Here is a 15040-nt window from a genome sequence, read left to right as displayed (position 1 = left end):
GACAGATTAAAATCTGATCAAAGAAGGGAAGCTCTGAAGGCTGAAAAAAAATAGCTGCCTATTTCAGCATAATGTGCATCACTCAAAAACTCTGAAAAGGCTAAAGAGTGTCTCGTGTCTGAGGCTGTTGGAAATGGCAGTGAAGGAGACAAATTCTTCTTCATCCCTCAGCAGAGCATCTTAGATATGTTGATCCTCACACTCTTCAGGGTTTATATTGCTCAGCTCCTGGTGCTAACAAAGACATTTTAATATTTAGTAGCCAAATAATATCCTTACCTATGTGAAAGAAAGAAATGAGAAAAAGAATCATTATTTTTTGAAGCTGTGCTATAGTCTTAATTTATAAAATATGTTTTTATGCAGGGTTTGCCACAACTCTGGGTAAATGAAATGTAACTGTTCTTCATTTTCTTGTTTGAACTTCAGTCCATATGGGAACATATGTATTTCTTACTGAGGGGCAAAGCTTAAATGCTGATATTGCTACTGTAATCTCGGGGAAGAGTAAATATGACAGCTCACCATCTGGCAAACAGTCTAAACATTGGTCTTTTTATGTAAGTGCATTTTTGGGAGTTGCCTTCCCCCTGGGATGTTTTTAATCATCTTGTAGATCACCTGCCTAGTTCCACGAATTAAAACCTTCTCTGTCAAATATGTATTAGCTCCATGCAGGCAATTTACAGCTCTCTGAAAAAGAGACCTGACACTTGCTGGGATCCAGTGGGTGATTTCTTTGCTCCCTATGGGGAAGTTCCACTGTGATACCTTGCATCATTCTGCAAGGGTTTGAGTAAAGGAATAGTATATCCTTGCAAGGAAATCCTGCTTGTTTATAGCCAGTTAACAGTATGAGTGAAGGAGTAAAAAAAGTTATGCCCAGCAAGTATCTGATGTATCTCTTTGCATGAGTGTGCATTGTGGCCTTTGACCCACGAGCACTGACATGAACCCAGCTCTGATACACTTCAGTGCCGACTTCATTATCCATGCAGATAAAACCTCTGCAAGGGACTTGAGCTATGAGCAGTTGCATGAATTTGAAGCTTCAGTGTCTCTTATGTGAGATGGAGCCAGCAGACCCAAGCCTGGTATCCAATGGATCTAGGCTTATTTGCAATCTTGAATGCAATTATTCAAGGACAAATCTGGGGAAAATGTGGAAGGGAATGCAAAAAGTGGAGTTCAGGAGGAAGAGGCTGGCTGAGGAGTGTGTCATTGCACAGAGGAAGACTGCTATGAATGAAAGAGGAAGAGCTGTTGTTAAGACTCTCCTAAATTAGCTCCTAAATTACACATGTTCCGACACACAATTCCTTGGTTACATGATTGCATACTAAATTATGTGATAATCAGGTGGAAGCAATGTCTTACGGCGTGAAATCACACACCACAGGCACCATGACTTCAGGCTGAATGTTGTCACACAGCCAGTGGGCAGCATTGCTGCGTGTGCACTCTGGCATTATTATTTATGAAGCTACATAGTTTATATATTTTGTTTGTTTGTTTGCTCTTTAAATTTGTTCTCATCATGTTATAAAATAGAAAGGAATTTCTTCAATTTTAAGTTTAATTTTAGGTGCTGTGCCATTTATTTTTTAATCAAACTCTGCTACTCTTTTTTTCAAATATTAAGTCTGCATTTTTATATTCAGAGCAGTCAAGTGACTCAGAGCTAAGGTTCCAAGAATAACCAAATTATTTTTAAAATATGAAAAAAAGAAATAGTAGATGAGGTACGGGGTTTTGTGCATAATATTGTTCTTACAAAAATTGTAATACTATTGCTGTAATTTGTGTAATTTGTTTGTTTAGTTTCATATAACCTTGTTAGATTTGTTTATAAATAATCTAATCCACTTGGAAAAGATTTACATTATTTTATCAGTCTGTGGCTAAATATAAAAATGAAGTGAAACAGGCTTATTGAAAATGCACAGGTTCAGAATGAGCAAAGGACATTACATTATTTGTGATTTAAACCATGCTAAGAGCGATACTGTTTTAATGTATTTAGTTACCGAGGCATTCTAAAATCTTACTGCATTGTCCATCATAATTTTTTTTCTGCTGGACAAGAAATAAACAGTGAAATTATCTGAGCTAAAAATCTTTGACAAATTGATTTAATTAAAATTTAAATGGTTTTTGCCACTGAAAATCATACCAAAACATATGTTTGTTTTTTCCTTAGAGAGGGAAAGAGCTATTAGTGATTCTAAACAGGTCCTATATGAAAGAAATGAAAAATTTTATTTGCTCAAGCTTTTGCAGAGAACTCTGCCTTTTTTGTGTGAAAGAAAAGGTAATGTGAAGCCATAAAAGTGTGTTTTATGGATATTAGAAGTAATTTTTCATGTTAGGAAGAGGTTAGTCCTGTTCCAGGAGAAATATTTTCCTGCATATGCTCCTGAATTTAGGAAGACTCTCTTAATATGTTTCTAAGTATGAAAGTAAAATTGTCTTTGGACTTCAGTCATAGGTTTTTAAACTGTGATGATTTTTTTTTAATGTGTCGAGGTGGGAGGGAGTAGAGAAGGAATTGACAATCTGTTATAGTGACTATAGAGAAGATGCTATATGAGTAAAACCTTTAAAAATTACTAAAGCAGACCTAAAAGCAAGGCATTTGATTTCACAAATCTAATTTCTTAACAGTTTTATTTCATGCAGACAGTGATAAGTTTATGTCTTCAACTAGTTCTAATATGCAAAATTGTAGTAGAAATATTGCAAGGAAGCAAAAGAATATTTGATATTTTAGTGTTTTGAAATACTGATATTTGACTGTAGTATCAGTTTTACTCTCATTACTACTATAGATTAATAATTTTCTATACATCTTTTCTTTTGTTGTACTTCATATTGTTGAAGTTATAGATGATGAAACAGTTCTGTATTAATTCTGTCTGCAGCTGTAATCTGTATTAACTCCCTGCATGATCTGAATGGCCAATTAAAGTGTTATCTGGAAGCTGCGACTGTGTTTAACTGCCTCGTATTTTATTCAATCTGCAGGGTAATGATGTTCGGATAATCCTTGGCCAGTTTAATGAGGAAATGGCTGTGAAAGTTTTCTGCTGTGTAAGTAAATACATTTAATTGCATATCAGAATAAAAATTGTGCTGCATTTTATAAAAAAGTAACTTGAGCATAAACATTTCTTCATGGAGCTCAGCTCTGTGAAGGTTTGTATCCTAAAAAGGGGTTACACGTGTAGTTCCATTTCTCTTTCAATAAAATACTTTGTCTTCAATGGAATTTAGGTATAGACTGCATTACTTTTCTGTAGTGGAATTAAATGCTAAATCAAACTTGAGCATTGCTCTTCACATCAGATCCAGGGAAACATATAGCAGCAGATAGAGAGAGAACTGCAAGATTTCAGTCTTGTCCAAGAACTGTGTTCTGGTGATAATGTCTGCATGTATGGGCTTTGCATGTTTTGCTTTTAAAGAATACTAAATTCAAGCCAGTTCCTGTACATCCTGACTCAGAAACACTGATAATTTCTGCTGCCAAAAATGTTGCTAATTGTACAGTCGTCATTCCCATCCGAGTGCTGTAAATTTTATATGTATTACATGAAAGCAAATATTAATTAATAAAAAAGAGAATTTTTAACTATAACAGTGAGACTAGCAAACATAAAATTCCTTGTTCTCACCATTTGTTTAAGTGAATGTGCTTCAAATTTCTCCACCGTCATTGCCATTAAAAGTAGCAGGATTAAAATGTATACTTGTACTAGCCTTAAAAAAATCCAAAAGAGAAAGATTTTAGTGGCTTAAGTATTGAGTTCTTAGTCTAAATAGTTAGATTAATTCAAGAACACAGTAAATATAAAGAGAAAGCAGTAATGAGAGCATATAAGGGTGTTTTTAAGTGTTCACTTAGTGAGAAAGTTACCTATCCTTGGAAAAAAAGGAAAGGCAAAAGATCAAGATCTGAGTGCTAGATGTGTCCCAGATACATTTTGGCTCTTACTCAGCAGCTGTCCCATTTGGTTGCAAAATTTGGAAAGGAGTTTGTAGAGTATATTTGGAAGGAACATAATCTGTTTTCATCCAAAAGGAAATGGAAAGCATTATTTTATTTTTCATTCTTCTCATCTCTTACAGGTTTTTGTATAAAGATCTTTTTGTACTGCCATTTAAATTGGATTGACAGAGATAATCTCCTGTTTTTTTCATTCCTGGAAGAAAGAATGGTACTTCTGTAGCCCAGATCTATCTCAGATCTCTTGGGATTGGGCTGCATTTCCCCATCAGAGGGGTCCTGGTCAGAATTATCTTCCAATCCAACATTAGCAAGAGATTTGCCTCATTTCTAGTTGCCCTCAATTTATTGTTGCATTTCTCTGGAATTCTCTTCCAAATCCATGTTCATATGAGGCAACTGAAGAAATCTTAGAGTTCCTTAGAGGGGCAGGCTGTCCTTTATTCTGCATCACTGCCAAATGAAAGGTTCCAGGGAGAGGATGTCTCTGTCACATGAACGCTGGCTGCAGGTTTCTGTGGCTATGGTTTGGTGTGAGTGTGGGAAATGTGTGTAACTCTCAGTGGTTTAAAGCATGATGGCTGCTTCTAAAGTACATTAGTGTCAAAAATAATAAGGTTCATTTTTCTGGAGCCTGGAGAAATCTGAAAGATCATGTATTTAGGCTTGTTTAAATGTATTTATTTGAGAGTTTCAGTAGGAGACTGAATGCAGGAGAGGGCAGTTCAAAGTAGGTAATTTATATTTTAATGCACTACAATATGTCAGAAAGCTTGTTATTATTCATATAATATATTGTTGACTCATGCAGTCCTATAGATATATGTCTAAGAGCACAATAATTCAGATATGTCAAGTTTTTTAACTCCTCTTTTCCAGGCATATCTCCAGATATGTTTCACTTGTGATTCCTTGTTATATTCTGTAGGGTTACTGATGTCAGTCAGAAAAAGGCTTTGAGTTTGTTAAAGGGAGGTGCTTTTTCACAATTGCAAGATTTTTATTTTTTTTTCTGATTGTAGGTATATCCTAAATACTATTTGGTCATGACTTATGTAGGTGGTCAAACCTTTAAATTCTGCCTCACTTTTCTGCCTGGATTCAACAGTCATATTCTGTAAGGTTTCCTTAGGACATCCATAGTAGTTTATAAAAGATTTTAGAACCATTTAGGTTGTAAAAGACCTTTAAGATGATCAAGTCCAGCCATTAATCCAACATTGCCAAGTCCACCCTAAGTAATGTCCCTAAGTGCCTCATCTGCACATCTTTTGAATGTCTCCTATGATGGTGACTCAGCCTCTTCCCTGAACCCTAATAATCATTTCAGTGAAGAAGTCTTTCTTAATATCCAGTCTAAACCACCTCTATTGTAACTTCAGATTATTTCCTCTTTTCCTATTCCTTGTTATTGGGAAGAAGAGACCAACACCTATACCCACACAAAAAAATTGGGCTAAAAGATAGTATAACTCAGTAGCAAACTTTAAAAACAGGACAGGACTGGTTCAAGTCAAAGTGAATCTTGGCAGGTATTTCTTACAAGGATTTAAATAAGCTTTGCTTTTCATTCACCAGTGTCAAAAACAGTGAGCAATTTTAGTTCTATGGGAAATCTTAGCTTTATAATTAATTTTCACCTCAGTGGGATGAATGTGATAGTTTCTTGTGATAAAAAATAGGCCCTTTTGGTCAAAACTTAATAATTCAACAATCAATAAATTGCCAATAATTGTTTGCTGCACGAGAAACATCCGTTACATTAACCTCTGCATTTATTTATGGATTCAAACAAGAAGGAAATGCTTTAAATGAAAAAAATAAAAATTCAGTTTCACAAGGGCAAAAATTGTCCATGACAGTTTCCTGGCTGCTTGACAGCAACTCGGGGCTTTGCATTCTACATAGGGTATGGGGAAAAGGTTAAGGAAAATGTATGACTACTTTTTGCTGTTCTGGTGGTACAAAGTATGTGCAAACCTTCTTCAGTTTGCTCTTGTTTGCCAGAAAACCTTCCCGTTAGAAACTGAAAGTTGTACGTATTGGTCTATGTGCATTCAAACAGTTCAAGAAAGATCCATGTGTTTCAAGTACTTGTATCTTTTAAGCATCAAAATAATCTCCACTTAACAGAATCAACAGGGAGAAAATGGTGGCAAAAAAGCATCATTTTGCAAAAAGTCTTCTGGGACCCAAACACTGAAATATCTGAATACTGTCAGCTGTGCTGTCACTAGAAAAATGACTGTATGGTCATAGTGCTCAGCCTCAGAGGATCTGATTTTCTTCCTACTTTTGCCTTCCCCAGACTACCCTTCAAGCCCTGTCATTCCACTATATCTCAAAGGAAGAGCTGACAGCTCTTAAAGTGTTTGTTTTGTGTTTTGTTAAACCAGATTGGTGTAAAAATGTGAAAGTGCAACCCAGTCTTTCAGGCAACCATGTTGGGAATGATCCCTTGTTTCCAAGATGAAATTTCTGGCTATTTTGAAACTTTCAATTTTCAGCCTATTTTCCAGGGCATTCACAGATTATTCAGGAAACAGTACAAGTGCTTATGCAAACAGAAAATTTCCAGCAGCTCTAATTTCAGAATAGTTCACAGCCAATTCTTTCTGGCAACACATAATTTGATACTTTATAGAGCAAGGGAAGCTGCACAAGATTGTCCTTCTCTGAAAGCACTATTCTGTATCAGTTTGTGTCCTCGTGATTTGAAAACTGTCAGATAAAAAACCACTGAGTGACTGAAAGGTCTGGAATGACCTAACTGTATAATGCAAACTCATTTAGAAGGGAGTACTGCACGATGGAATTGCTATTTTCCTCGCAGGTGGCCCTGGAATGCAGTGTCTCCATAGCTGTGCAGGAGTGCAGGTGGGTAGGAGGACAGAAACACATATATTCCTGGAAGGGCAGAATTAACAAGCAAGAGAAAGACAAACTGTTTATGTGGATTGTGGAATAAGTAATATATGAGATGCAAGATACCAGGTTGCAGACAGGACTTTCAAGCAGCATTGCATACAAAGGCATGAAATTTGATTTTGTCTGAACAAAAGCTTCTGCAACCAGGGGCCAAATAAGTTTGCCTTCTACACAATACTGTTATGAACTGAACTGGCACCCTTATAATAGACTTCACAGATTAAAAGCCCATTTTTAATTTGTGTATTAACATATTTAGGAGGTTGTCCTATTTTGTATATTCTGTTATTGATCTTTACTTCTCTGATAGGCTTTTTGTATGATCCTTGGGATACTTTTCAAAACAGTTATTTCGGAATGATATGTCCTGTCTGCATTCTTATAATTTCCTCTTTCCGTAATATTTTTTATGAAAATGTAGCTGTTTTCCTGTTAAGAGCTCTAAGCTTGTACCATGTATTTCTAAAAATTATTTTTATCTTAGGCTTTCTACTCAAGTATTGCTTATATTAGGAGCCAAAAAAGCATGAAACCTCCCGTTTTGAAATGGAGCCTGACTGAAATCTCAAAAGAAAACTATCTAGTTGCAAGACAGTAAGAGAAACATCTGAGATAAAATTTGCTGATTTTATACTAGAACACTCTTCCCAATCAAAGAGAATATTTGAGAATAGATCAGCTTTTGGGCTCAACAGCATATGTGCCTAAGAAAGTATTTCTGTTTCCTGTTGTATATGTCTGCTAAGTATTGAAAGGAGATAACTATAATCTCAGTATCTTGTATTACAGTGGGCTGTATTCAGTATTCCAACAATATAGAATTTCATATGAAGAAAATTCTTGCTGAGAAAAAAAAAATCATTAAGATCAAAAAAATCATAAAGATCAATATAAATCTGCTTTTTAGCCACGTGTGATTCAATGGTGCCTATGATCCAAGTTTTCTTGTTAACCCAGTCCTTAGGTTGATTTAATGGTAAAAATTACTTAGTTTAAATATGGTAGCATGGTGGTTCTATCACTCATGTAATAGTTGTGTTATAAAGAACTTTCTGTGGAAAGCTGTGTCTTCTGTTTGTGTTCCCCTTTAACTCCCTCAGTTCCAGAACACAGTTTCATTTTTCTGTTTCCACTGAAGAAAAACAGGGTTTAATAAATTCTCATTTCCCAAATTCTAAATCAGGAGTCTTCAAAAAAAGTCTTCATTATTACCAAGTAATTATTCTAAACTGTTTAAATTGCTTGTGTAACCCAACTACACCATCATTTCAGTAATAATGAAAAAAGTTAACCAAAAGCAATTGGGTTTATGTTCAATACCTCTATTAAAATGTCTATTTTCTGTTTTTCTTATTTGCAGGCTTATGATGAAGAAATGTATGGCAGTAAATATCAGTGGATTATTCCAGGGTGGTATGAAAATCTTTGGTGGGAAGCTTGGATTAATTCCTCACAGTGTCTCAGCAAAAATCTTCTTACAGCCATGGAAGGTTATATTGGAGTGGATTTTGAGCCTCTCAGCTCAAAAACAAATAAGACTATATCAGGAAGGGTTCGTATTTTTCTTCCATCTATTTTATGATACCAGTAGTTCTCTCACTGCTGGCTGGCACAGTAAAACACCAAGGAGGGAGGTGAACCTAAAGGGTTCTTCTACCAAGTGACCTGGGCAGCCATCAGTTAGTTTCACTACTTTCCACTAGTTTGTAATTTTTAAATATTTGAAAATCAAATCTAATTTTCTACAGGGTAAGAAAGCAGTGAAGTCCCTTGCTTCAAATCTGCCCTCTTCCCCCAGTATGAACATTCTAGTTAAATGTACATTAAAGTTCGAATTACAGTCTTTAGTATCTTGTGCTGTGTCACTTCAAGTTAAATAGATGAACACAGAAACAGAAAACCCTTATATTTAAACCTACTCTGCAAATGGCCAATTTGAATGGTGATTTGTGTCTCTCAGAACTAGGGAGCACGAGGTGAGGTTAGTTTTAAATATAAAAATATGTGGTGTTTTCATAAAACACATACAATTTTATCACAGAACAAATTCATACAAACTCTGACCAATGAATAAACATGCCTGATTTTGCTGCTTTTCATCTTTTTTTTTTTCTATCTGCCTTTCATGCCTTGCTGAGTGAGCATGAAAGGCAACTTTACTGAAGGGTAGCTCATCATATGACAGCACACCATCCAGAACATAGTGAACTTGTAAAATATAGACAAATTTCCACTCAAAATTTCGTATTGAGCAAATAGTTGCTCAAGTAAAGGTTATTTGATTTGTGTTATCCTGTAAAGTGTAATCAGACCACTAATTTGCAGGGATAGATACTTATTCCCTGTTCTAGTACTATGGCTCACAGGGTACAGTTTTGGTTGAATTGGAGCCTTTTTTACAAAAATAAAATAAAGCAAGTTGTCATTTATACAGTGAGGCAGTACAACTGCTTTCAGTCTGTCTCCTAGTTCCTCTTCCCAATCTCACCACCAGTTTTTAAATCAAACTATATATGTTTCTTAAATTTTATTTTCTTTCATAATTTTTATTTTGGAGGCTTTTTCTGTATTAGTTATGCATATCTCTAAATTGGAGGATGCAGTTTCAGGTGTTGGTTTAGATTCAACTCTGTAAAATATTAAGTATTGAGGTAAAAATGAATTTTATCTCCTCTGCAGACTCCACAGCAGTATGAAAAGGAATACAATGCTAGACGTGGTGATGGGCAATCCAGCAAATTTCATGGTTACGCTTATGATGGAATATGGGTGATTGCCAATTCCCTACAGCGGGCAATGAGTTATCTGAATTCCACCAATGAGCACCAAAAAATTGAAGATTTTAACTACTCAAATCAAAAACTTGGCAACATTTTTCTGAGTGCTATGAATGAAACCAGGTTCTTCGGAGTAACGGTAAGTCCTCATCAGATAATTGTGGGATGCAGGAGGCTTGTGATTTTGTGTCAGTAATTGAAACAAGTATTAAATATTAAGTACGCTTGAAAAAGAAACAGAGTTGCTTCTATCTTCAGAGCTACCAGTTCCACTTTATATTAAAAATTCATGCCTTGACAGTCTTGCTCATTACCTGTCTGCAGATGCCAAAGGATGACACTGTACAATTCCTGTTATCAGATTTTTAAGCATGAATGTCATCTGAATTAACAAATCAGAGTGGTCTCAAAGGAACCACAAGTTTTGCAAGCTGCAGTGACCTTTTAAGTGAAAGCTTTAGCAGTTAAGGAGTAGCTGGAATGTGATCTGAAAATACAGATTTCTCTCCATCATTTAGGTTTGATAATAGGTTATAGTACACTGTCTCTAACTCCAGTGCTGTACATCCTAGATATTCTTGCAACATGCTTCAGCTGTGATTTAAGTTTTTTTATAATTTGTAATTTTTTCACAGTTGAGTACAAAGCATGCTCACAGTGACTTAAAAACTGCTCATATACAGTAGGAACTTAATTCTGATTTCAACTGTGTAATTTCAAATCCTTAGTATTTTTTATTTTTAGAATCTGCATTTCTTCTGCTTATTAGCAGAGTAAAACAGGTGATAGGAGTATGGTCTTAAAACTTCTTAATTGCATCTGTGGCAACATCAGTTGGAAGTTAGGGATGCATATGTGTTCAGGAGTCTGCAGAGCTCACCAAGAGAGATGAGCAGACTCCATTTCAGGGAAAATGGTCTTTGGAGTTTCCAATAGATGCAACAAGGAATGTACTGGAACATGCTTTGTTAAGCAATGTGCTTGGTCTGCAATATAGCTAGATAAGGAAAACTGTGTTTGAAGAAAAGTGTGTTTCAGTGGTGCACAGAGGGGCATCTCCTTGCATCAAGAGTATGGAGAAGCTTGGAGGGAGCTACTAAAATCCTGTCCCCATGTTAGAACAAACTGTCTTGGATATCAATTAACATCTAAACACGTAGAGATGAAGTAGAGAACTAAGGTTGTCATACATGTCAGAAATGGGTTCAAGGAGCAAATGCCTGCACAAATACATCAACAAAGTGTAAAGGCTCAAACTTTTGGTGTCCTTGTAAATTGCAGAAAAAGCTTTCTGTGATGTGGTACACACAATTGAAATTAATTCAGAATTTCTAAGTAAAACCCAACCATATGGCAAGACAATACTAGTATCTAGTTGCTTGCACAATATGAATTTTACTTTCTTTTTGCAGAAAATTAGACTGAAAATTTCAGCAAAATAATTTGTCATTCCATTGTATCCACAATAGGACTGGATCTTTGATGAAGCTTTCAGACAGTAGCAGTTATGATCCAGAATCTGCAGGGACTCAGTTATATTTGTCCTGCATTATTCCATGTATGATGTCTATCAATAGGTTTGAAATTGATTATTGCTGTGCAGTTCCTTTTTGGTTTGTTTTTTTTGTTTTGTTATGTTTTTTCTTATCCTTTTTGCCTTCTGTTTAGTTTTGCATCCAGTTATGGTGAAATTGATAGATTTCATTAGCGTTGCTTAATTACCCTTCACTGCTTCCTCTCCAACAACAAAAAGAAAAAAAACCAAAACAAAACCCAACAAAATCAAACCCAAAAAATCTAAGATTGAAAGAAAGCTCTTTTTTACTAGTTTCAGAGACACCAGCAAAATCTCACAAGCATCCCTTTAGGGAGGAAATGAATCAAAGCTTCTACAGCCACATTCAGCTATGCTTACTTACTTTATAATCTCAAGTATAATGGTTTTCAGAGAAATTACTGCGTGATTATTCACTGTATTTAGTACCTGTCTGAGGCAGCTGGAAAATGTTTCTCTTTATCATTGGTCAACCAAGTCATAATGACAATGCACAGCCCAAATCTGGTAATTGCAGGGATCATGCTTCCTGTACCTGTAATTCACATAAATACTTTATTGAGAGAGATATGGAGAGAAGAAAGTCTATGGCAACTACACATTCTTACAACACACAATGCTAAAGCTTTTCCAGACAAGCATGGAGAAAATAGAATTTTAGAAGAGTATTAATTATTTTGCATTATAGTGTTCAGAAAGTTGGAGCTGAAGAAGCAGATTGATTTTTACCAGACATATTTTTAAACTTTTTATTCTTCAGTTTAATAAATGCTGTCATTTGTGACCTCATTTAAAACTTTCACTGGAATAAGAGTTTTATGTCTTGGAGTGCTAAATCTAATTTAATTTTTTTCCAGAATATGTATTTTAAAATAAAGTTTTTTGCAGTTTATTTTAAAAAACTTATTCTAAAAAGGAAAAGGACATTCCTTTATTCAAGATTATCTGTGCCAAATATAACCTGAGTTTTGGGGGAAAAAAAGATACAGAAGGGAGGACTAAATCTTATCAATATTCAAAAACTCATCCAATAAAAAACTATGTTGTTATTTGTTAGATAAGAAAAGATAAACAAGAAGATGTCAACAAGAATCTAAACCTAGAAAATCTATTAAGTAGCTTTCTCTATGCTTTCTGTGAATATGATATCAGAAACACTGTAATGTCATAAATAATAAATCCCTTTACCCAGTTTTCATTTTCTTTGAAATTATTTATAGAAGACAACGCCATTGAGTGGGGAGGGGATTGTGGTATTTTTTAAACAATCTAGAAAAGACTTGGGATGAAGTGTGTTGGTTCCTAATTATATGGAATAGAATTCATTCAACTTTTTGTTCTTTTTTAATTTTTAAAAAAATTTCAAGGAGACAGCATTTAGAAAACAGATAATGCTATTGCCCAGCGACTTGACATGATAAATCCTATTTTTATGCAACAGAAACTCAGCAAAAAAATGTTTATTCTAATTCTGCTGTCAGAAATCTATTGGAAGGGAAATTATGGATATTCCTTAAATATTCCTGAGGGTACTGCACTCTTTCTGGATTTTTTTTCTTAGCAAATTGATTCTTTCTTTTATTTTGCCTTCATACTTATCAGACTTATAATCATGTTGATTACCATATAAATTTCTTGTGCATTCTGAATCCATAGCAGGAAAACATAAATTTGGTGTTTTATCAGAAAATAGTAATACAGCTATCTGCTACACTTTTACAAAGATAAACTAGATATGGTTTTACAGGTGGAAAAGGATTTTGTGATTAGAAATGCAAAATGAAAGATCTGCAGGGATCTTCCTACAGTTTAATTAATCTGAATGTCCAAATTCTGGAGGACATTCAAATTCACTGGTGTTGGCCATTTTCCACTTGAATAAGGCATTTCATGGTTAGAGTGGCCCCTCTTCAATAATCAGCTTTCTGGACAGGAGTGCTTTTGATTTGGGACTAGTTTGGCTTTCATGGTGTGCATTTTTTAAATTTTCTTCATTATCAGAGCACTTGATCAGTTAGAAATGAGAAAGTTCTGAAATAAAAAAAAAATAATTTTGAACCTTTTTTTTCCACTTTTCTTAATCTAGATAGAGACATTTGTATAAACTGAATGCAACACTACCCTTGTGATTTATAAAGTGCCAGGTCCTATTGCCTTGCTAAATATATTCGTCTTCTCAAATATACACATTCTTCCTGATAACGTGAGCATCAGAAAATGGAAGAAATGTTTACAGAGGTTTTTTTGACACAGTTTAGATGTCTGAGGAGTTCCCTGATATAGCTGGTAGAGGCACTGGGAGTAATTTAGATTTGCAGAATCAACCAAGGTTTCTGCTGAATGGTTACTGCTTTGAATCAGTACAGAGTGATAAAGTGATGGGGAAAAAATATATGTCTAGGAGATGTATATATCTGCATTTCAATTCTGTAGCATTTTTCAGCATTCTACCTATAACATGTTCATCATGTATGTATGAAAGCTGAAGAGAATTTTCCACAGAGTCAGAATTATTCTCCTAAAGCAAATCTGTTTGTCTTAGGGATAATTAAAAAAAAAAAAAAAGAAGAAGAAAAGTCAAACTTTATTTTGTGCAATGCTACCATGATATAGCTTGGAGGCTTAATAATTATCGAGGAATTAATGCCATCTTCTCAGGATACCAAATCATACTTAGTGTATACGGAATCAAAATCTGTCTAGAGAATAGATGGATTTTGTTTTAGAAATTTTTCCCTTTTGTCTTCTCTTTGTAGAGACTATGGATGACTACACAGTAAATTGCAATTACAGTAATATTTATATTTGTTATCAAAAAAAAGTTGATTAAACTTGGAAAGATGTCATAGAATGGTTTAGGTTGGAAGGGACCTTAAAGTCCATCTAGTTCCAGCCCCTCTCAAAGCCCCATCCAACCTGGCCTTGAACACTTTGAGGGATGGGGCATCCACAATTTCTTTGGACAACCTGTTCCACTTCCTCAGCACCTTCACAGTAAAGAATTTCTTCCTAATATCAAAACTAAATCTGTCCTCTTTCTGTTGGAATCCATTGGCCCTTATTCCATCACTACATCCCTTTGTAAATAGTCTGCAGTTTTCTTGTTGATTCCCTTTGGGCACTGGAAGGCTGCCATATTAAATACCACATTTTTTCTCAGGATATTAGAAATTTGTTTTGATTCCATGGGGGAGCCAAGTATTGGGAAAAATACAGTGCGTGTCAAACGGGTTTTTTTAATTCCTTTTTTATTCAAAACATGACACTATTTTTTTAAAAATGTTTTTCTGAAATTTTTTATTTGCTTCACCTATGTCACTAATGTGAAGTCATGAATGTTACCATTCTCACTGATTTATGCCTGAACTGTTGCAGCGGGGTGTTCTGCTTCTTGCATTTATTGCTACTATCTGTTATTGTAAATCAAGTTTCAAAATTATTAATTTATTTCTCATCCTTATGACCTTCTATTATTTCTGTGTAATGGAAAAAGAATTGCAGTGGAGGAGTGAGAAAATTAAATACAGTGTTGTCTTTTCCTTTTATGTCAGACAGAGACTAGCACAGTAGGATAAAATTCCATCACAGTAGTTGCTGCACAATTGAAACCAAAGCCATGAAATAGCTTTCAAGTCTGTCCCTGGCATCCTGCATTTGAATGGATCTAGTCATCTTTCATATCTGGAGAAATGCTTATTTATATGAAGTTTGCTTTGTATTTTGATGCTGATTATTTCTGAAGATTTATTTTAGCAGCTTGCCTCCAATTTCCAG

At 34.9% G+C, this 15040-nt stretch overlaps 1 protein-coding gene across 1 annotated transcript in view; it reads left to right on the top strand.

Annotated features, from left to right (window-relative positions):
* GABBR2 (gamma-aminobutyric acid type B receptor subunit 2) overlaps positions 1–15040 on the top strand; it is a 453073-nt gene that overhangs the window by 214330 nt on the left and 223703 nt on the right. Inside the window, exons 6-8 of the mRNA XM_021528727.3 lie at positions 3025–3090; positions 8295–8486; positions 9614–9850. Coding sequence (XP_021384402.1) covers positions 3025–3090; positions 8295–8486; positions 9614–9850 — 495 coding nt within the window. The remainder of the gene's footprint in view (positions 1–3024; positions 3091–8294; positions 8487–9613; positions 9851–15040) is intronic.

The sequence above is a fragment of the Lonchura striata genome, chromosome 1, assembly GCF_046129695.1.
Source record: "Lonchura striata isolate bLonStr1 chromosome 1, bLonStr1.mat, whole genome shotgun sequence".
In the NCBI taxonomy this organism is placed as follows: Eukaryota; Metazoa; Chordata; class Aves; order Passeriformes; family Estrildidae; genus Lonchura; species Lonchura striata.
This window is presented reverse-complemented; position numbering and strand designations above follow the sequence as displayed.